A 24107-nucleotide genomic window follows, 5' to 3' on the forward strand; every position below is an offset into this window, starting at 1 on the left:
ATAGCGGAGTGAGGGGGTATGGGGAGAAGGCAGGAACGGGGTACTGATTGAGAGTGATCAGCCATGATCGCATTGAATGGCGGTGCTGGCTCGAAGGGCTGAATGGCCTACTCCTGCACCTATTGTCTATTGATCCCCCACCTAAGCTAGTCCTATTTGCCTACGATTACCCATATCCCTTCAAACATTTTCTACCAATGTATCCGTCCAAGTTTGAGTCGTGTTGGCAGTTTAGATTTCTGTGTAACTACATTTCTTACCTCCAAATTTAGTGTTTTCATTCGGGTTCATATGACTATTTCTTCCATGCATCAGTAAGATAGTGGAGTATTGAACAAGTTGTTTTCGGCTGCCTTCCCTTTCATGGTTTTCAAATCATCAAGGCCTTTGCGGGTAACTTTGAAGACGCTTGGGTGGTCCATTATGTAATTGGTAACTCGACGCAGATGTCACTGGGATCTAGACATCACTGATCTATCAACCCTGCTCTTCAAGATGTACATTTGGAAGTTTTCATTTACAGGACGCGGGCTCTGCTGGTAAGGCCAGTAAACATCGCCCATTCTCAATTCCCTGTGCCACAGTGATGCTGTGTCGCCGCATTATACATTTGCTCTATGAGGGAACATTGCAGTTTTCAAAGAAGAATGGCGCCTTGTTTAGCTGAGACCACATAGCACCCGCTCTAAGTATAGGAACATTCTTCCAATAGAGCTATAGTTTTAAGTAACAGAGAATTGTTTTAAGTCATTAATGATATAGTTAAACTAAAGTTTCCGGCTGTATGTATATGATATGATATGATATGATAAAGCTGTACAGTGCCTTGTTTTCTAAACTCTCTTTCTTTTAAAAGCATTTGAAGCAATTGACTCGACCAAATGAGTTTTAACGTGTAAACAAACGCCACCAGCTCGATATGGAAGTTGCGAAGTTTCATTTGATGTGTTTGTGCTATATTGCTCAGTAATGACACTTTAATTCTGTTTGAAAGTATTCCACGTACGTCGGGATAAATTTACAGAAACGTTTAATTATACAGCGTTCAAAATGTAGGAATGGATTAATCAGTCATGTCCTGATCTCCCCTTTTCTTACACTGCCCCCGTCTGCCATATAATTGGTTTTGGTTCCTATTACGAGCGCATATCTAAGAATGTGCACATCCTAGTCTTTGTCCTAATTCAGTAGAGTAGCAAGGGATTTCATTACATTAATTACAACATGGATTGAAGATCGGGAAATGTTTAAAGTAAGCTTGTATTTCACCGGTTTTAACAGCATGCCATCCTCAAAGGAAGATGAGAGATCTGAAGGAACAATCCCTCCCGCTTGTGTCCTGACCCCGTTTCCTTGGCAATGTGTGAGACTGTGATTGATGCACTGGGTTTGTACCAATCCTTCCAGCCAAATGTGAATAAGCAAAATGAGCAGAGGCGTCAGAAAATAACGCTGCCCTTCCACCTTGCTCATAGTTTGAAGGATGATTAGAAATGGCCTGATCGGTTTTCGAAGCATGAAGGTGTGATGTAATCGTGCTGGTACAAGCCAGAGAGAATCACCTCCACCCTCCCAGATCTCAGCGCGCCTCCAAATCTGGCCTCGTGTGTATTCCTAATCTTAATCTCCGCCGTCGGCATCAATGCGTGCAACCGCAAAAGACATACACTCTGGAACGCTCGCATCTCTTTTTCAAGCTGCCCTTAAAATTAAACTCCGGCCAAGATTTTTGATAATCTTCCTTCCTTGTGAAAATCTCTAAACTTTTTAAATAATTTATCTTCAGATTAAATAATTTAGTCTGAGGAAGGAGCCCACACGGTTAAGAGCCAGTTTGACAGGTACAGGGATAGGATAGATTTAGAGGGATTATGAGCCGAAAGCAGGCAGATGGGGCATGTTGGTCAGTGTGGGTAACTGGCCGAACGCCGTTTCCACACTCTCTGTGACTCGAACCGAGTCGTCGCCCGTCCACTCCCTCCACAGATGCTGCCCCACCCGCTGTTACTCCAACACTCTTTGCATTACACAGGATCCCAGCATCTGCACTTCCTTGTGTTGGTCCTTGAATAGTTCTTCCATTGGGCTAGCCAGGGCAGTTTAATGTGTTACAGATGATGTATGAATGCATCATTAGTTGAAATCACTATCGATGGGGTCATCGCAGACTGTGCCCAGGCCTTTGCTTCAAGCCGATGAGTTCTATGTTTCTATGAGTTGGAACGCCATTAGCTGCCAGCCTTTGATACAACTCGGCGTTAATGTGCCCCAAATAGATCACAGTTCTGTGTTGACTGTGTCTGTTCATCTGCAGTTCCACAGCAAATTCAGTTTTAACCGATTGATGTATTTTACACAATTATCTCACAGGAAATATGTTGGAGCCTGGTAATTTAGACAATATGAAATAAATGTCACTATTTGGAATCCACGACGTGCATAAATCTGTAAACAACGGCCACGGCCTACAATTCCGGGAAAAGTTCGGATTCGCAGAATACAGCAATAAAATGTAACAGGACCCACGCCCCCTTGAGATATTGTTTACCGATAAGAGCAACAAACATCTGCCTTGAGTTTTCTCAACGGATGGTGTTTTCTAATTGGAAGTTTACTCTGAATTGTCTTTTGCCCTGCAGTTCATAGCCGATTAAATGTTCTCACTATGGCAGAAGTGTCGCGACTCCGACCTAGAGTTTATGGGCAAACTTATTTAGTATCAACACAGATGTAACGCTTCCCAGGAATCTGCGTAATCGCAGAGAATTGAACCACCGGAGGGTGAGGGGGAGGCTCGACATGCTGATAGGATTCGAGTAATGATGAGGGGAATTGCTCTTCAGTGAAGCCGATGGTTCCATCGTCAATACAGCTCGCTCCGACACCAAACCACCAGTTACCGGACAGCTGACATTAAGACAATCCTGGATATACTCAGCAGTTCCAACAGCATCTCGCGCTAATGTTTTAGGACCGAGATCTTTTTTATCAGAAGGATCTGACCAAAAGAACACTGACTTGAAACGCGAGCCCTGATTCTCTTCTCGGACGCTGCCTGAGCCGCTGTGTATTTTTCATAACATTTTCTGTTCTTAAAAACACGTTATTTTTCAGAAACTTTGAATAAATAGTTTCCACAGTTCCTTGATTTAAGTGATTGAAGCTGCCGTTGTAATTAGACCATTTAGGGAAAGCTCTCTCACCTGGCAACATGTAACACTTGTAAAACAACGTACTGGAAGGCTAGGGCCTGCGAGATGATTGTCTGAACTAAAACTAATTGCTGCGGCGAGACCTTCAAATGGTTGTAGCAGTCACTATTCCACAATTCTTCTTTTAAACTAGACTAAGCTGTTATTTGAGCAATTCGGGGGTTGTATTTCGGGAGGTGTGAGCAGTAAACCTTGTCTTTTGACGATGATCTATATCTGGGACGGGTTCGCGTTATGAAAGGTTGTAGACACAAGGAACTGTAGACACTGAAATCTTGAGCAAAATACAAAGAAGTACTGGAGGAACTCAGCGGGTCAGGCAGCATCTGTGGAGGCGATGGCAGATGACGTTTCGAGTCGAGACCCTTCTTCAGACTCACGTGACTTCAGGACAAAGTTCCGGAAATATGGCACACGTATTTAAATCTAAGCATTATTACATCTTTGCATTATAAGCATTATATGTTCCAAGCATAATTAATGTCTGGATTAGAGGCATTATCTATAAGGAGAGGTTGGACAAAGTAGGATAGTCTTCTCTAGAGCATCGGATGTTGAGGAGAGACCTTATAGAATTATATAAAACCATGAAATCACACAGAGTGGTGAGTACCTGGGGTGGTGTGGAAGAGGCTTTTAGTCATAGGCACAGGAAATGGAGGAATATAGATCTAATGCGGGCAAAGGAGACTTTAAAAAAAACTTGGCATAATGGTCGACACAGACATTGTTGGCCGAAGGACCAGTTCCGTCCTATACTGTTCAGCGCTCTCTGTAAATGCGATGCCTTTTGCATGCAATGAGCGGAGTGTTACGGAGTGGACAACAAGACGCCTTTTAGGCGGATTCTGGAGGGACGGCAGATCAGAGGCTTCGTCGAGGCACCTGGCACTGTTGGAAATTCACTCGGCCGCTTGGAGTCCGCGGGGAGATGGCTATTTGTGCTGTCAATTCGCCAATCGAACGGGAATTCATAAATGCAATCTGGCTCTTCCAAAGAGCGAAAGAAAAAAATAGGCTGACACTCCCACCGCTCGGGAGCCCAGGTCTGGGTGAGTGACGGTGCGGATATGGGACTTACCAGACCAGTTGGTGAATAGCAGCCTCTTGGAGCTGTGTTCTATTTCTATATAAGAGGCTTACTTACCTACGCCAGATGTAGCGACTGGGCTTTCAGCCGCGAATGCAAGCCGCGCGATTGGGTTGACAGTTTACAGTTAAAACTAAGCAATTCTGCCCACAGAACAAGTAAGTTATTCAGTACTTTCACCCGCCTGCTGCCGAGGCTGAATTGCACGGCGGTCAGAAGTTTGGACAGTGAAGAGTTGCGTTACGCTTGGATGCATTGAGAAGCGTCTTTTAAATCTTCGCAGCGAGTGTGTATCTCATGGCGAAGGTCAGATTCGCTTATGAATATTCCGAAGCGGAGGACAAGAGCATAAGACTCGGGTTCTTTCTCATCGTCGCCGGTATCATTTCCTTGTTCATCCTTGGATTTTGCTGGTTAAATCCCACGTTAAACAACATGCAGTGCAAGGCTGCGAACTGCACTGTTGTGTCGTTGCGGCAGATCGGGGAGATGTCCGAGTGCACTTTTACATGTGGGGCAGATTGTAAAGGGACGTCGCTCTATCCTTGCATCCAGATCTTCGTCAACAATTCCCAATCGAACAGCAGAGCTCTGCTCCATTACGACGAGCAGCAACTCCTTCTAAATCCCAAGGTAAAGTGTCTTGTTGCCGTGACATAGTAAACGATTATGAAATAAGCCCTTCACAGTGTATTTACAGACATTTTATGAAGTGGTCTCTAAGTTCCATTAAGTATAATTTCTTTATCTTTAAATACATTTATTATACTTTGAGGTAATACAGTGAGTTTTAGACGATTCAAAATAAAACCTTGAAAACTTACTTGAAATTAATCAAATATAATATCCGTAATTACAAACTACGGCTGTTTGGAAAATTGCATTCTATTGTCTTCGAGGTAGCATTCTGACTTCTGAATCAAGTGTTGAGTTTAAGACTACTGGCAAGAAGGACCCAGCACATTGATACAATCATAAAGAAAGCACATCAACGCCTCTACTTCCCTCGCAGCATGCGGACAAATACTCTCTTCAACGTCTACAGGTGCACAGTGGAGAGCATATTGAGTGGTTGCAACTCCAGGATCAAGGAAGATTGCAAAAAGGTGGAAAACACTGCTCAGTCCATCACAGTTCTGACCTCTCCACCGTCAGAGGCATCTATAGGAGTCACTGCCTCAAAAAGGCAGTCAACATCATCAGAGACCCATATCACCCTGGCCTAGCTCTTATTTCACTCCTGCCTTGGGATGAAGGTACAGGAGCCTGAAATCTCCAGGTTCAGGAGCAGCTTCTTCCCAACAACTATCAGGCTGTTAAACACTACAATCTCCAACGAAGCTCAGAACTGCATAGACTTGGGGGACATTATTTTTTGTCTTTGCACTGTTATTGTTCATTGGTTTTTTTTATATACTGGACTTTTTTTTGGTTTATTATAGTGTTTACAGAATACTATGGCTACATATCTGTGGTGCTGTTGGAAGTAAGAAGTTCATTGTTCTGTTTTGGGAGATATGACACCAAACCATCTCGACTCTTGCCACGGTAGCGCAGCGGTAGAGTTGCTGCTTTACAGCGAATGCAGCGCCGGAGACTCAGGTTCGATCCTGACTATGGGTGCTGCACTGTAAGGAGTTTGTACGTTCTCCCCGAGACCTGCGTGGGTTTTCTCCGAGATCTTCGGTTTCCTCCCACACTCCAAAGACGTACAGGTATGTAGGTTAATTGGCTGGGTAAATGTAAAAATTGTCCCTAGTGGGTGTAGGATAGTGTTAATGTACGGGGATCACTGGGCGGCACGGACTTGGAGGGCCGAAAAGGCCTGTTTCCGGCTGTATATATATGATATGATATGATATGATAGACATGAGGGACATTGGCCCAGTTAAAGATTCTGTGTAGGAAGGAACTGCAGATGCGGGTTTAAACCAAAGATAGACACAGAATGCTGGAGTAACTCAATGGGTCAGGCAGCATCTCTGGAGAAAAGGAATAGCTGACGTTTTGGGTCGAGACCCTTCTTCAGACTGAGAGTCAAGTGAGAAGGAAACTAGAGATATGAACAGGTACAGAATAAATGAATGAAAGGTATGAAAAAACAAATCAAAGCCAGCACGGAAGATCAAGGAAAGGCAGAGCCCAAAATGGCCCATTGTTGGCTGTGGAATAGGTGATAATGAGTGGATACAAATAGTGAAACTAAGCAGAACGACAGTGAAACTAGTAGGACAACTAGGGTGGGGGAGAAACGGAGAGAGAGGGAATGCAAGGGTTACTTGAGATTAGAGAAATTAATATCCATACCACAGGGTTGTAAGCTGCCCATGCAAAATATGAGGTGCTGTTCCTCTAATTTGCATTTGGCCTCACACTGACAGTGGAGGAGGCCGAGGACAGAAAGGTCAGTTTGGGAATCGGAGAGGGAGTTAGTGTTCGGCAATTACGAGATCGCATAGGCCAAGGTGGACTGAGCTAAGGTGTTCAGTGAAATGATCACCCAGTCTGCGCTTGGTCTCACCCTCAGAATGACATAGAAGAAACCAATAACGTTTTGCAAATAACGCTAGAGCATCAGACTGATGATGGCCGATAATTAACTTTCAGCAAACGTCATGGAAACAGATTCCCCCGACAAATACTGATTATGTATTTTCTGCATTACAAATTGACTTTTTTGGTGAAAATAGACATCGGCATTACTTGTGATTCTGAATAGCATCATTTAAATGTAAGCCTCTGTTTGGAAAAAAGTTTGGACTTCTATGAACAGCAGCTGTTCCAGCAATGAACATTTGGAACAAGTATCTGGGATTAGAAAAGTTTGAGATAATGCAGGTCTTTAAAACGTTTCTATAGTTTGTATAATTACATGACTGGACATAGTTTGCGTTATGACCCTGAAGTACTGGGTTATTGTTGGAAGTGCTGCCTTTTGGATAGGATGTTTGTCCAAGGTCTTCGACTGCTTCCTGTGGTTTATTGGGGTGTTATTACCCAAAGTCATGACTCTTGCTGAAGTGCTGACCAATATCCCCAGAAAACAACTGGTTAGTCATGCAGTTGGTGCTTGTACAACCCCTCACAGTGATCAATTTTACATCATCTAAGTGTACACCATCTGTTGCTGCATTTTACAATAATTCATAATATGTTTTGCACCTTGGTGCATTTGGGATGTAGTGTGATTCTTTGAATTAGACAGAATAAACAAATTACAGTGAGGTAAGAAACTACTGTTGTAGAATTTGTGCAGCTTTGCAAATTTCTACATTACTTGTAAATGAAGTAAACGTATTTAAAACATTCAGTTCACCAGAAGTTAACTTACACAAAGTTACTTGTTGGAGTGAGGCAGTGGATAGGCAGCAGATGAAGTTAACATTTGGTTTTTGTTCATGTAATCATGCTAATTTTCATGTCATTGTCTTAGTGGTGGAAATACTCCTCTGAATAATAATTTACACAATACACAGTGAAGGGAGGACGACCAAGTAAGCATGTCCTACAGCATAAGTGTGTATAGGTAGTTTAGATACTACTTTGGCATCGGGCTTTGTTTTCTTGGTTGGGTGCTTATCCTAATGTTATAGCACAAGTACTTTGTTTTTACAGTAATAAATTATTTTGCAGTTACTGGAAGTCATTTTAACTAGAGCTGATGAAATGATTGGTCTGTATTAACTCACTGATAAAGCACCTTAGCTGCCAGCATCACCAGCATCAGATGGCATTATCCATTAAATCTTTCAAGTTTTATTTTATTGGTACTTAAGTTTGGTGAGTGGAGTACAGTATTCTGAGATATGTTCAGTATCCAAAATTCAATTCAAAAGCTTCACTTGACCAGTACATATTTTATAAGGATAGAGAGCTTTATCTGTGATTAGTGATTTAAAAAAAAAGAAAAATATTACAGCGCAACTATTTAACAATTGGTGACAAAGCAGCCTAACACGATTTAATTCTCACTTCATGTGTAAACACGTACACTCTTTCCTCTTTTATCTCTTCCTTCTCCCTCCCTTACATTTCCTCTTTTCTTTCTTCCATCCTGCCATCCTTTCCCTCCCTCTGTCATCCTGCCTTGCAAGTGAAGGAAGTTGTACGTTTAATCACACAAAATATATGCAAGCCAAGAAAACTAATTTTGCTAATCCTCATCTATCTGAAGTGGCTAGTAAGGAAGCACCAGTCACTCAGTCTTCTACCAGTATCCAGCTCTTGGTCAGAGGCTTGGTGTTACCAAAAACAGGGGAAGCTCTAATACCAGCACATCCCATTTCATTCATTTAACTTGTACGTTCAGGAAACTTAGAGTTGAAATGTCAATTATTATTCCGCTAATTAAGTTATCGTGAGAAGAAAGGCCACAATACACTTTCAAATTATAAATTAATTTCACCAAGAAACAGGTTAGAAAAGATTAGTAGAGGTTAGAAAGTGAGTATAGTTATGAATTACAAATATTTCTGCTGAACTACCGGTAGATATTAATGTTGTTTTATACACAGAATTGGGGCCCATGATATAAAGTTCCTTAAAAGGTGCTTCTTCCATCTGAGTTATTTACCGTGCCCTAGATCAAAATAAAGAGCATTGAGAAAGGAAGCAAAACAGCTTTTGAAGGAGATATTAATGTTCTGTACAGGATATTTGCTAATAAATGAAGGAACGGATTAGAGGGATTTAGAATGCAGCAGCGTGGATAAGGATACATTCATAGGATAGAAAAAAAACAATTTATGCAATTCCCTTCATAAACTCTGCATATTCCATTACAGCCCATGAAGTACTTCATGAATGAAACTACATGTGCAATGCAGGAAATGTGACAATCAAACTGCATACAGCATTGATAATCCGTATATAGTGAATGTATTAGGAATGGCATTTTGTCTTCAGCGAGTCTACATAATTTTCTGTAGAAGACATAGTGTAAGGTCCAAGAGATTTTATTTTCTACTCATGAAGCAACAGATATAATGGCCATAGGTTTCCTGGCAGTGGTGAGACATTGCCCTGATCACTCGCCAATTACTTAATTCTGCACTTGAACAGATAGCCCTGCGAGAACATTCCTGAGAAGCGAAAACTAGGAAAATCCTAATCTGGACTCGCACATGCCATCCTGCGACACCATAAACCATCCTCACAACCTTAACTGTGTGCACGAAGGAACTGCAGATGCTGGTTCATATCGAAGAAAGACACAATGTGCTGGACTAACTCAGGAGGTCAGGCAGCATTTCTGGAGAAAAAGTATGGGTGACCTTTCGGATTGGACCCCTTCTTCAGAAAGAACAAAATACACTTTCAAATTATAAATGCATTCTGCCAAGAAATAGGTTGGAAAAGATTAGTAGAGGTTAGAAAGCGAGTATAGTTATGCATTAACTCTGAAGAAGGGTTCCGACCCGAAACATCACCCATCCTTTTTCTCCAGAGATGGTGCCTGAGTCGCTGAGGTACTCCAGCACTTTGTGTCTATCTTCTCACAACCTGAACTGCTGGCCAAATTATTCAAAATCTAATAAACATTAATCAAACTATTACATATTATTTTTATTCATTGGCATGCTACATGAAAACATTCCTTTTGATTACTCCCTCTAATTACATCAATAGGACTTCCCAGGAGCCAAAGTGACAAATATATTTTGTAACTGTTATGATTATGCTTAGCTTCTCGTCACACGTTTCCTTTCTCTCCTGGTGCCATTTAACATTGCATTCTCCTCCGCCGCTGTACTCTCTAGCTTTAAGGCATTGCTTTAATCTGGTTCCATTTTGATCTCTCCCAATGAGTGGTTGCACCTAATTTGCTCTCAATGATTCAAGGACACTTTATTGTCGCATGTACCTAGGTACAGTGAAATGCTTTGTTTTGCCTACAACCCAGTGATATCATATAGCAGACCTCACCAAGTCAGTACAAAAGAGTCGTTGCATTTCTGGCGCCCACAAAGTTACAAGTTCATCGAACAGTTTTATCTTCTGCTCACAGTGGTGAACCGGGCCTGCTGCCGCACGTGACCACAGGCAGGCCCCTGCCAGGTTCCCCTTCATTCTCAGTGGCTCCCCCTCGGGTAGCTCTCGGCGCTGCGGGTCCCCTCCACGTTCTTGGTGACGGGGGTCCCCCTCAGAGCCATCGGTGAGTGTCAGTGCATTGGCAAGGCCTAAAGCTTCCACACAAATCTATATTTGCAACATCCATTCCATAGTAGCTTATGCAATTTCTTTGCAATGAGTGTTTTGCTTCAAAGTTTACTTCCTATTGTTCAACAGGAGTTTCTAATTAAGTGCAAGTTGCTTCTCCTTGTGAAAGCAACATCGTAAAACATTTCCACCGGTGAATAGTCCTGTTCATGTTAACTTACCTGCAGGTCAGAGAAATGGGGCAAAAAAACAAAGTGTTGGAAGAACGCCATGATCAGGATAATACGCCATCTGTGTATAATACGCCATCTGTAGATATATGGATAGACTACGTTTCCAGTTGGGATCCTTCTTCATACTGATAGAGGAATGGCAAGAAAGCTGGAGTTGAGATACGGGTGGGGCAAACCTGGCCAGTGATAGGTGGATACAGATGAGGTGGGGGGGGGGAGGGTGATTGGCAGATTAATGGAGAGAGGTGAAAAGGAGACGAGGGTCTCAGGAAGGAAGAGGAGGTGTTAAATGTAAAGCTGGAGGGAACGATAAGGGTGGAAGAGGACAGAGGAGGGGAATGAAGGGGGAAGAAAAGTAATGAGGGATGTGATGTAGAGAAGGGTGAGAGATGAGATGAAGGAAGAGGGGAAGGGAACTGAATGAACCGTGGTGGTGGGGGAAATGTGTGTGCACCAGGAGGGGAGGAGATAAGAAGGGGGGCAGAAGGTTTAATTGGAGAATTCAATGCTCATACCATTGGGTTGTAATCTACGCAGGCAAATGTATGGTGCTGTTCTTCCAGTTTGTGTCTGGCAGTGGAGGAGGCCAAGGACGGAGAGGTTGGTATGAGAATGGAAAGGGGAACTAAAATGGTTAGCAAATGGGAGCTCCAGCTGACCTTGGTGGACGGAACACAAGTGTTTGCCAAAACAGTCATCTAGTCTACACTTGGTATCGTCTATGTAGAGATAGCGATATCGGGAGCACCGAGTGCAATAGGCACGATTAAAAGATATGCGTGAACCTCTGTCTCACCTGGAAGGCTGTTGTGTCCCTGTATGGAAGTGAGAGACAGGGGTTGACTTGCATTTTTCCAGTTTGGGGAGAGGTTATGGTAATTTAGGGAGAAAGAAATGGGACTGGTATATAATTAGTGTAAATGGGTGCTTGAAGGTTGGCATGGGATCGGAGGATTGAGGAGCCTGTTTCTATGCTATATGACCCCATAACTAATTATCAAAGCATTTGGTAAGACCACACCTGGAGTATGGTGTGAAAGCACATATCTCCCCTAGAGGGAGTGCAACCAAGGTTCACACTGATACCGGGGATGACATGACTACTGTATTAAGGGAGATTAGGTTGGGTAGGAACAGAATTTAGAAGAGTGAGAGGGGATATAATTGAAAATGCTGACAGTACTTGATTACTGAAGGTGAGGACAACGTTTCCTCCAGCTGAGCTCTCTCCAACGAAGGGGACATAGAACAAAGAACAGTAGAATGGTACGGCATAGGAATAGGCCCCTTGGTCCACAATGTCCACACCAAACATGGTCCAACGAACCTCCTCTCCCTGCATGTGATCCATATCTCTCCATTCCCTGCATAGCTATGTGCCTATCCAAAAGCTTCTTAAATGCCACTATCATGTCTGCCTCCACCATCACCTCTGGCAGCACATTCCAGGCACCCACCACTCTTTATGTAAAAAAAAAACCCCTGCACTACACATCTCCTTTAAACTTTTTCTCTGTCATCTTAAAGCTATGCCCGCTAGTCTTTGACATATCCACCCTTGGAAAAAGGTTGTATCTACCCTATCTCTGCCTCTTATCATTTTATATATTTCTATCAAATCTCCCTTTGACCTCTGGCGCTCCAAAGAAAATAATCCAAGGTTGTCCAACTTCTCCCTTTAGCTAATGCCTTCTAAACTGCCTTCTGGCCATGGCACTCTGGTGATCCTCATCTGCACCCAAAGCCTCCATATTGGTCCTTCAGCGGGGCAACTAGAACTGCATATAATACTCAAAATAAGAGGCATTGTGGGGTGGGAGTCAGGTGGGGGGGAGGGGGTCGGGGGAGGGTGTGGGGAGAGGGGGGGGGGGTGGAATGTGGTGGGGGGGAGGGTGTGGGGGTGGGGGAGGGGAAGGGTGCTCAAGATCTGGGACACAATGTTTAGAACTAAGAAGAGGAAAACATTCTCCACTTACAGGAACTGATAATTACAGAGGGCTGTAGAGGCCAGGTTGTAAATATAGTCATACTACACGGAGACAGATACTTGCTGGTCGGCGCAGACTCAGTAGACCAAAGGTCCAATTTCATAAGTGCATAAGTTGTAGGAGCAGAATTAGGTCATTCAGCCTTTCAAGTCTACTCTGCCATTCAATCATGGCTGATCTATCTTTCCTTCACAGCCCCATTCACCTGCCCTCTCCCCATAACCTCTGACACCCTTACTAATCAAGAATCTGTCAAACTCCACCTTTAAAAAATCCATTGATGGCCTCCACAGCCGTCTGTGGCAATGAATTCCACAGATTCACCACCCTCTGAGAAGCCTTTAAAACAAAAAATGTTCCGCAGCATATTTTAATCTTAAAATATTAAACGTGCAGATGGGACTTTTGCACCATATCCAGAAAATATCAAATTGAGGGAGAGATGACCTACATTATTTGCAAATCTCCACAGATGCTCATGAAGGGATGTGATTATAAAATTATGTTGTTCAATTCAAAGGCCCTCCCCGTCCACAGAAGCCTAAGAGTACGGAGAATATTTTGTCCAGGCTGTCAACAATAATAATACAGTGGGATCCTAAAGAACAAAGTGATTTTTTTCTTGATTTTCTCCTCACGGTGCTGATTTATTCTAAGGTTTCCATGGTCACCAACAGGCCTGCCTAATTGCAGAATTAATTTGTGATTGTAGGCAAGAGTGTGCAACTGGATTATTCAACCTAACCAAACCAGTTGGCGCTCAATCCTCACTATGCTGGCTTTTCAGCAAAGATAATCGGATAGCATTGAAACAGCACATTTTGCTTCATTTTTAATGCCCTTCCTCCTTTCATCCCAGATAAGATTAATCAGTTCAGACCAACAGTCAAATCCTTTTTTTCTGGTCTGTGTGGTCAAGTGACAGGCCACATGCATTGCATTTTAACCAGGAGCAAGTATTCCTTGGTTTTAAGATTTTAATTCAGCTTAACAATAATAAAAAAGACAACAGCAGATCCCTTAACATCTGTACTTTGATGCTTCAGAAGAAAGGTACAGATAGAAAAATGCTTGATAAGGATTTAAAAAAAAAGAATTGCGTAGGAAGGAACTGCAGATGTTGGTTTACACCGAAGATGGACACAAAATGCTGGAGTAACTCAGTAGGTCAGGCAGTATCTCTGGAGAAAAGGAATAGGTGATGTTTCAGGTCAAGTCCCTTCTTCAGACTGAGAGTCCAGGGAGAGGGAAACTAGAAGTATGAAAAGGTATGTCATTATTTAAAAAAAGAATTCTCATTCTGTGGATTCAGTAGATTTTTATGTTTAAGGTCTCAATATTTAAAAGTACTGATGCGCTGAGTAATATTCACGTCTTGCCATTATATATCACAGCAGTGGACTATTATTGATATATGCAATGCTTTGGGTACCAAGGAAAGCGTTTATAATGCCTTTGTCTGGAAGAAAGCACAAACGCCAGCCTTTTTAATGCCGACCGCTAGTTCCCAAGCAGTGTCCCCCATGATCTGCCACACACACACCTGCTGGTAAACTGAAGTGTGGTCAAAATAAATGTTTAAGAATACAAATTGATATGCAAAGTCTAAATTCAATTTTAAATAACAAATTTGCAACCTGGCTGTTGTTGGTACTGTGCCATTACTACAGAAGCCTGGTAAATTAATGTGGTTTTCCAACAGGTGAATGAAAGAGTTGTTTGCAAAGCAGAAATTCAATGTTGTTACTTGGCTTCCGCAGGGTGCGGGTAAGGCGGACTGCGTCATGTGTTAGGATAAGGATACAAGTGTGCTATTTAGCTCCTTAAGCCAATTCGCTCTGCAGTGAAATCATGGCCGTGACAAAGGCCCTCATAGTTTGAGAACAGCTCTGCCCAAGACCACAAGAAGTTGCAGAGTTGTAGATGTAGCCCAGTCCATCACACAGACCAGACTTCCCGCCTTTGACTCCTGCAAAAGCAGCAAACAGAATCAAAGTCTTGTCCCACCCAGGTCATTCCTTCTTCTCCCTTCTCCCGTCTGGCAGATGGTACAGAAGTTTGAAAGCACGCACCACCAGACATAAGAAGAGCTTCCCCTCTGTTATCAGGCTTCTGAATGTTCCTTCTATAAAGTAGGTCAGTGCTTCATAAACTCACTCACCCTTGAGTCTTTATAACAAAATTTCATTCACCCTCGACTACATTTTCTGATGTTTTTTGGTAATTTTCGTCTTATTCTCCCTTGTGTATCATTTTATATATATTAAGTCATTCACCCTTCATGCACCCCTCTAGTTTCATTCACCCTTGGGTGAACCATTCACCAGTTTAAGAAGCACTGAGCTAGGGTGCTGTCTGATTCACCTCTACCCAATTGCTGATTTTGTCTATGCAACTGATGTGCTACAATTAGTATAAGAAAATAACTGCAGATGCTGGTACAAATCGAAGGTATTTATTCACAAAATGCTGGAGTAACTCAGATTAAGAAGGGTCTCGACCCGAAACGTCAACCATTCCTTCTCTCCCGAGATGCTGCCTGACCTGCTGAGTTACTCCAGCATTTTGTGAATAAATACCTTGCTACAATGCTGAGAACTATATTCTGCACTCTGTATCGTCCCCTTGATTCTATCTCTTTTACTTTAATTTAACTTGATTGCATTTATGCAGATCTGATTGGATAGCATGCAAAACAAAGCTTTTCACTGTACCTCGGTACATGTGACAATAATAAATCTAAACCTAAAATCAACCATGATCACTTTGAACGGTGGAATCATACTCAATAGGTAAAATGGCTTACATTATTTTCTATTATTCTATGTTTCTCATTGGATTTTCCTACAGCATGACTTTGCCACCTCAGTAAGCCTCACCCCACCACTAGTTCTTCGGTATTCATTGTTACCTTTATCTGCCACTGCAGAGAGCCAGGGCTTTGTGCTAAAAACACAACTGTTCAAAATCGTTACCAAATTAGCCGTTCAACTCTCCTGCATTATTATTAGCAATTTGCAGATTACACCTTGCTGAGAAGAGGCTTAAGCATGTTTATTTTTTTGGTAAACAAATATCTCATAATTTGATCAATGACGAACACAGCAACAATTGTGGTTTGTGGGAGTTTACACATTGATGTGTTCATTCCTTCATTGACTTGTCTAATTTTTAGATTATTCCCTTTTAGACACCCCAAACAGTAAAAACTGTTTAGTTTCCAGTACTCTTTGGTCCACCAACCGAGGAGTCGTGAATGGAGCCGTACGTGTGTGACAGATTCCATCTTGGAACAGAGTCATAGAGTCATACAGTACGGAAACAGGCTCTTCAGCCCAACTTGCCCACACCGACCAACGTGTCCCATCTACACTAGTCCCACCTGCCTGTGTTTGGCCCATATCCATCTAAATCTGTCCGATCCATGTACCTTTCTAATTGTTTCTTAAACCTTGCGATAGTATGGTCAACAAAATACTGGAAACTAATTAGATGCGCATTATAGCTTAGACAATTGGCATTTGGCCCATTCTATGATATTCCCTACACTCTTTAGAAACTCACTGGTGACCATGTTCCATATAAACTCACCTGGGCCCCATTCCAATTGCTCCTTATAAACTCGCTGAGGCTCCCACTACTATGTCCTCATAAACATATCGAGGGCCCCATTCTCAAGCTCCTTTTAAACTCCATAGATTTTGACATGTGCTATCTTTAAATTCACCTGGTGAACTGAAAATGGGGCCCCATTCACTTACAGCTCAGTGGTATGAATATTGATTTCCCTAACTTCAAGTAACTCCGGTATTCCCTCTCTCCCTCTCCCTCCCCCACCCAAATCATGGCAGCTTCTTGTTTTCTCCCAACAAACAGCTAACAATGGCCTGATTCCTTTATCATCGTTACTTTTTGCATATCTTTCATTCGTTGTTCTTTATCTCTCTACATCATCGTCTATATCTCTTGTTTCCCTTTTCCCTGACTAGTCTGAAGAAGGGTCTTGACCTGAAACGTCTCCCGTTCCTTCTTTCCAGAGATGCTGAGTTACTCCAGCTTTTTGTGTCTATCTTCAACTGAAAAAAAATATTACACAGCAGAGCGAGACTAACAAATAGGAAGTAAAAATGTGTTAGTGTATTAATAACGATCAATAATCCAGCATTATGTGAGTTTTACCGACTGCTAGTTTTTTTTGTGAACCCTCTTCATTTCACACGAATCTCAATGCAAGCTCAATGTGATAAAATACAATTTATTTTTTACAGTGTTCCTATATCCCCCCTTGTGAGAGAGACAATCAGAAAAACTCCGAAAATGTGATGAGTTGGCATGATTATTGGAAGGAAGAGATTGGCGCTCAGACCTTTATTTGCTATATTAATCGTCAGCGCAGGTAAGATGACATTGACAGATTTATGTGGAGCAAAATCAGAAATCTGCAGATGCTTGAAATCTGAATAAAAACAGATCCCGCTGGAAACACTCAGCAGGTTAGGCAGCATCTGTGAAGAAAGAAACAGAATTTACATTTCAGGTTTGAAGATCCAACATCAGAACCATAGTTCTACAAAAGGACCATCCTGAAACTTTTACACTTTCTCTCTGTCACCACATTTGCCACCTGAACTTCAATTTTTATTGAACATTTTTAGTGCCTGAGGTGAGGGGGGACCTGATAGAAGTATTTAAAATGATGAGGGTCGTAGATAGGGGAGACAGCCAGAACCTTTTGTCCTGAGTGGAAATGTCACAAACTAGAGGGCATATGTTGAGAGGGGCAAGGTTTAAAGGAAATGTACAGGGCAAGGTTTTTTTTAAACGGAGTGGTGGGTTCCTGGTTTGCATTACCATGAGTGGTAATGGAGGCAGATGTGATAGTGGCATTTAAGAGGCTTCTAGACGGGCACATGGATATGTTAAAAAATGCATGGATATGGATCACATGCAGGCAAAGGAGATTAGCTTATCCTGGCATCATGTTTGGCACAGCCTTTGTGGGTTGAAGGGCATGTTCCTGTACTGTAATGTACAAAGCTATCTGTTCGGTATTATGTGACATTTTATTACAGCAAAATAATGTGTGATTTCTAATATTTTTTTGATATGAACATTAAAATGCAATAGGGAAGATTTTCATTTATATTGTATGCCTGTTCAATATTAGATAGTGAAGCACAATGGAAAAATTTTGTGTGGCATTTTACAAATCAGTAACCAAGTCCACTTTTCCTTTCACTGAAATATATCGAACAAAATACCCTGCTTGTTGAAGGGTGTATAAACCTCTCTGCCAGATTTTTCATACTGAGCTTCATGCATACTTAGATAATGCTAAATAATCATGTGATAACAAAATGAAAATCTATGAAAACCGAAAACAATACTCCAAATGCGGTCTTGCTAATGTTAAGTACAACTGTAACATAACATCCCAACTTCTAGGTGTAGGAAAGAATTGCAGATGCTGGTTTAAATTGAAAGTAGACACAAAAAGCTGGAGTAACTCGGCGGGTCAGGCGGCATCTCTGGTGAGAAGGAATGGGTGGTGTTTCGGGTCGAGACCCTTCTTCAGACTGATGTCAGGGGAGGGGGCGGGACAAAGATAGAATGTAGTCAGAGACAGTAAGACTAGTGGGAGAACTGAGAAGGGGGAGGGGATGGAGAGAGAAAACAAGGGCTATCTGAAGTTAGAGAAATCAATGTTCATACCGCTGGGGTGTAAATTACCCAAAGGAAATTTGAGGTGCTATTCCTCCAATTTGTGCTGGGCCTCACTCTGACAATGGAGGAGGCCCAGTACAGAAAGGTCAGATTGGGAATGGGAGGGGGAGTTGAAGTGCTGAGCCACCAGGAGATCAGATAGGTTAACACGGACTGAACGGAGGTTTTCAGCGAAACGATCACCGCAGACACACACATATATATATACACATGTACTTAACTGTCTTAACCTACCTGATCTCCCGGTGTCTCAGCACCTCAACTCCCCCTCTCTATCCCCTCCCCCTTCCCAGTTCTCCCACTAGTCTTACTGTCTCCGACTACATTCTATCTAAATCCCGCCCCCTCCCCTGACATCAGTCTGAAGAAGGGTCTCAACCCAAAATGTCATCCATTCCTTCTCTCCAGAGATGCTGCCTGACCCGTTGAGTTACTCCAGCATTTTGTGTCTACTTTCGATTTAAACCATGGCAAAACTGCATTTGGAGTATTGTGTTGAGCTTTGGTCACCCTGCTATAGGAAGTATATAGTTAAGCTGGAAAGCATGCAGAGAAGATTTACGAGGATGTTGCCAGGACTCAATGGCCTGAGCTATAGGGAGAGTTTGCACAGACTCGGACTTTGTCCCTTAGAGCGATGGATGCTGTGGGGTGATCTTATAGAGATGCATAAGATCATAAGGGGATTAGATAAGGTAGATGCACAAAGTATTTTAACCAGAGAGGGGAATCAAGAATCAGAGAGCATAAGTTTATAGTGAGAGGGGAAAGATTTAATAGGAATCTGAGGGGCAACATTTTCACATAAGCGTGCTGGGTATCGAGAATGAGCTGCCAGAGGAGATAGTTGAGGCAGGTGCTATAACTACATTTGAGAAATATTTGGACAGGTACAGGGATAGGAAAGGATTAGAGGGATATGGACCAAACCCAGGCAGGTGGGACTAGCATAGGTGGGCATCTTGGTTGGCATGGGCAAGTTGGGCTAAAAGACCTACAGTATTTCTGTGCTGTATGACTTTATGACTTTAAAAGGTGAGCCAAAAAGATTGAGACACAAAGAAACTGCAGATGCTGGAATCTTGAGCAAAACACAAAGTGCTGGAGGAACTCAGCGGGTCAGGTAGCGTCGATGGAGGGAATGGACAGACAACATTTGAAGTCAGGAGCCTTCTTGGGTCTGAAGAAGGGTGTAGACCCAAATCATCACCCATTCCTTCTCTCCATAGATGTTGCCTGTCCCGCTGAGTTACTCCAGCATTTTGTGTCTATCTTCCCTTCTTGAGACTGATGGTGCCTGTAATGTAGAAATAAAAGAACAGCAGATGCTGGTTTATACCAAAGACAGACCCAAAGTGCTATAGTAACTCAGCGGGTGAAGCAGCATCTCTGGAGATGAAAGATAGGTGACGTTTAGTGTTTGGTCTATCTTTCTGAAATGTCCCTTGTCCATCCCCTCCACAGATGCGGCCTGCCCTGCTGAGCTCCTCCAGTATTTTGTATATCAGTCACCAAGATTTTAATGGAGGAGCGGTTGTTTAATAATTTTACAATTAACTTTTAATCTTCAGGAAAAGAGGTGTAAATTAAAACTCTAAGATTTTAATTTGAAATTTTAATTTCAGGAAGCAAACTGTTTTGTACAGTACGTTTTAACACACTGGGGATTCAAGTTATCTTACACAGTTTCTATAATATTATTAATTGATAAAATTTGCCATCTTGCCTTTTCACTGCCAAGGTGGGAGCTAATGCAAGATTACATCAATGCCTACAGCTAAAACAATATTTGAGCAGAAAACGTAATTTATTCTGACTCTAACTTAGTCTGATTTCCATGAGTGGAGGAATTGAAAATGCCCACCAGCTGTTTTGATATTATGCAATAAAATCATTAAAAACTCACTGCATCAGTCTGGAATTTGGGTGAAAAATCTTTATTAGTAACCTGCAACCCTTTTTTAACCCCTACCCCTCCCGTAATCTGTAATGAATATAATGATACACAAGTCACAACTTAAATGGGAATGGAGCTGGATGATCAGCCATGATCATATTGAATGGCGGTGCAGGCTCGAAGGGCCGAATGGCCTACTCCTGCACCTATTTTCTATGTTTCTATGTTTTTGTTCATCAGTAGATTGTTCAGGATTATGTCTCAGTTACGTGGATAGTTTCGTAATTGATCTTTGTTTTACTTTGAAAGAGTTAATCCTACTGCAATATGAGCTGAATGTTGTGTAACAATTTCTTAAAAGAACTGAACCATTGTCATGACGTTTTGGGAGAATAGCTTGCATTTTTAACCACACAATTTAAACAGATTTACCCCTCCATGCTTAAAGATGAAGGATTTATTGAAATAAAACAAAAGGACTGAAATATTGAGTAGGTCAGCCAGTTTCAGTGTAAGATAAATAGTGTTTTAGGCTGATGATTGTTAATCATATTTTCAATCTGAAACTTTAATTGAGTCTATTGCTCTCTGCGTCTCTCTCCCTCTACAGATGCTGCTTTACCTGCTGAGTATTTATAGCAATATCCATTTTTATTATGGGTTTCTAGCATCCACAGTGTTGTGTAGCTGAAGTAATTTGCAAGGATATTGTGGTGCTTCGTTAAGAATATATCATTTGTATTTAATTAAAAGTAATTGAATGGAATTGTTTTTAACAAATTCACAGAAGAGGAGGAATCCCAACTGGTAATTTCCCCTTCACCATTTCTGCATGCTGACATTACATATTTGATGATGCCTTAACTGGCTTCAGCCACTGGGAGTTTTACAAAGATGGCAGTCATCACCAGGCAATGAGCCTCTATTACTAACCGCATGCAAAAGAAAGAAATTGGTGGAGGAACGCAATGAAGCCAGCAGCATCTGTAGAGAAAAATCTGTAGAGGGTTGAGATCCTGCATCAGGACAGGGAATGCAATGCAAAGATAGTCAGTATTTATGAGGATGTTGAGTCAAGTGCCTGAACTATAGAGAGACGTTGAGCGGGCTAAGACATCATTTCCTGGAGCACAGGCGGATGAGGGGTGATCTTATAGAGGTGTACAAAATCATGAGAGGAATAGATCGGGTAAACGCAGGACACAGGTTTAGGGTGAGGGGGGAAAGATTTAAAAGCAACCTGAGGGGTGACTTTTTTTACACAAAGGGCAGTGGATGTACGGAACGAGCTGCTGGAGGAGGTAGTTGAGGCAGGCACTATTGCAATTTGTAAGAAGCATTTGGATAGATGCATGGATTGGATAGGTTTAGAGAGATATGGGCCAAATGCAGGCAGGTGGGACTAGTGTCGATGGGGCATGTTGGTTGCCGTGGGCAAGTTGGGCGGAAGGGCCTGTTTCTGCTCTGTATGACTCTATGACTATTAAGAAGTGTGAGGGAGGGGTGAGGCAGGAGCCGGTAGATGATAGGTGGAATGGGATGAGGTGGTCAATGATGGGCAGATGGAGCTAGGTGGGAGAGAGGAAGGATGGAATTTAAAGACAGAGGCTGATGAGTGATTGGTGCAATCAGGTAAGGGAAGGATGATTTGCATGTAATGTTAACTCCTCTTCCCATTCCCACACCAATCTGACTATCCTTGGCCTTCTCCACTGCCACGGTGTCCAATGCAAACTAGAAGCATGACACCTCAGATTCCAACAGGATAGCCAACAACGCAATTGTATAAATATTGAATTCCCCAATTTCAGTTAACCTACATCCCCTTTCTTTTCCCACCCCTACCAACCCAGCCAGGTTTTCTTCTCCCCCCCCCCTCTCTTCCCCACCTGGTGGCATCATCTGCTCATTGTTCATCACACCTATCGTCACAATTATTTACCTGAGCCTGTCTCAACCATCTCCCTCAGGTCTTTTGCACTAGTTATTTCCCCTCGGCACCCTCAGTCCTGATGCAGGACCTCGACCTGAAACGTTGACCATCCCTTTCCCTCTCCAGACTCTGCTCGAACCGCGGAGTTCCTCCAACAGTTTATTTTTTCATCTGCTGTCATCTCTGTCTCAGTTAATGAACTGGTGTCACTAATGGAGACAAGAAAAAATAAAAGTGATTAGAACATAGGATCATACAGCACAGGACCAGGCCCTTCAGCCCACAATGCCTGTGCCTGATGTTGAACCTCATCTGTCTATAAATGAATCTTAGCCCTCCATTCCTTAGAGCATCCTTAAACTTAGAACATAAATTTAAGTTCCTCAGAACTTAAAAGATGTTTTGTCCTTGAATAACTGACTATAGAGACTCAATAGTTGATAAGTTCATAAATTATAAGAGCAGAATTAGGCTATTTGCCCCATTGAGTCTACTCCGCCATTCAATTATAGCTGATCTATCTTTCCCTCTCAACCCCATTCTCTTGCCTTCTCCCCATATCCCTTTGACACCCTTACTAATCAAGAATCTTTCAATCTCCAGCTTAAAAATATCCATTGAGTTGGCCTCCACAGCCTTCTGTGGCAATGAATTCCACAGATTCACCACCCTCTGACTGAAGAAATTCCTCCTCATCTCCATTCTTTAGGCAGAATCCCTTAACTTAAATACACAACCAGTCTGCCAAATGTGTAGCAATTTGCCTCTCTAACAGTTTAATTATTGAAGCCTTATTCTTTAATCACAAAGTGGGCTGTTCAACTAAAGCTTTGGGACATTTTGCAGACCTGATGACGTGCTGCTGAAGAGGAACCGTGACGACAACGTTCTTTTGCACTGCGTGCTCTGGCCCCTGCTCACTCTCCTGGTTGGCGTTCTGATTGTGCTTCTGACCGTCTGTGGTAAGAGCCTTGCTATTCGAGCAGAAGCCTTGCAGAAAATGAAGTACTCCTAGTGAGAAGACTGCTGAGAAGTGACAATCTGGCAGCATTCCCACAATGACACGATCAATGTTGCATTCAAAGGCAAACCTTGAATGAGAAAGACCTGAAATGATCCTAATCTCAAGAATTGTTTTACAAAGTTTACTGTGATTTGAGCTGCTGGGAAGACGAAAGAATTGATGATTATAAATGCTTGCAAATTGGCATAATGATTCCACGGCATTATTGCAAATGAAAGTAGCCATTCTAATAGATTTTAACTGTTTCCTTTTCAGTTTAATTTCCATGCAAGTATCTGGTTTCCAGAATATATTGTTAGTTAACTGCAATCCCATCTTGTACACCTTAATTAAATAAATGCTCCCAGAATCTTTACTACTGCTAGATTTTTTAAAAGACTGTACTTTGTAAATATGTTAAAAGTTGTTAATGCTTGTGAAGTTATAATGTGATGAAATATTGGATTTTGGGCAGAATTGGCTTTTTATTCTGAGTAATAAAGGTTAAATAACAGAACTCAATTTTTACCTCTGAAATACTTCACAGAATAACCATTGAGGAGATAAATGAGACCAGGGTGTTAGTGCCGGCTCTTTGATAGGACTATGAAATGATGCTATTCCCTGCTCTTCCTTCACAGTCCTAGGAGTGTCTTTATTTTTCTAATATTGATCATTTGTGCTTTTGAACCTTGCTCTTGAAACTCGTTCTCACCCTTTTGAATAGAGAATTATAAACTTACTGCCTGCATTTTATGTCCTAATGGTGCCTCTGGCACTTTTAGTTTTATTGTCAAGCAACTGCATATATATATAACTGGATGTATGCCTAAAGAGATGTTATAGTAGATTTTGTTTAGATTGGTCA

General features: G+C 42.1%; 1 protein-coding gene across 1 annotated transcript; it reads left to right on the plus strand.

Moving 5' to 3' along the window:
• Positions 1 to 4330: 4330 nt before the first annotated feature.
• Positions 4331 to 23715, plus strand: LOC144603428 (calcium-activated potassium channel subunit beta-4-like). Its single transcript, XM_078416626.1, has 3 exons — positions 4331 to 4935; positions 16951 to 17078; positions 23083 to 23715. Exons 1-3 carry the CDS (start codon positions 4600 to 4602, stop codon positions 23249 to 23251), a joined length of 633 nt encoding a protein of 210 aa, XP_078272752.1. The 5' UTR covers positions 4331 to 4599; the 3' UTR covers positions 23252 to 23715.
• Positions 23716 to 24107: the final 392 nt, after the last annotated feature.

This window comes from Rhinoraja longicauda, chromosome 20 (genome assembly GCF_053455715.1).
Source record: "Rhinoraja longicauda isolate Sanriku21f chromosome 20, sRhiLon1.1, whole genome shotgun sequence".
NCBI lineage: Eukaryota > Metazoa > Chordata > Chondrichthyes > Rajiformes > Arhynchobatidae > Rhinoraja > Rhinoraja longicauda.

What these genes read in the sequence shown, in the direction of transcription:
- LOC144603428 (XM_078416626.1), top strand. Translation starts at nt 4,600, where the DNA reads ATGGCGAAGGTCAGATTCGCTTATGAATATTCCGAAGCGGAGGACAAG. An exon ending in AACTCCTTCTAAATCCCAAG is followed by an intron (nt 4,936 to 16,950) that starts GTAAAGTGTCTT and finishes TATTTTTTACAG; the next exon opens with TGTTCCTATATCCCCCCTTG. An exon ending in TATATTAATCGTCAGCGCAG is followed by an intron (nt 17,079 to 23,082) that starts GTAAGATGACAT and finishes GACATTTTGCAG; the next exon opens with ACCTGATGACGTGCTGCTGA.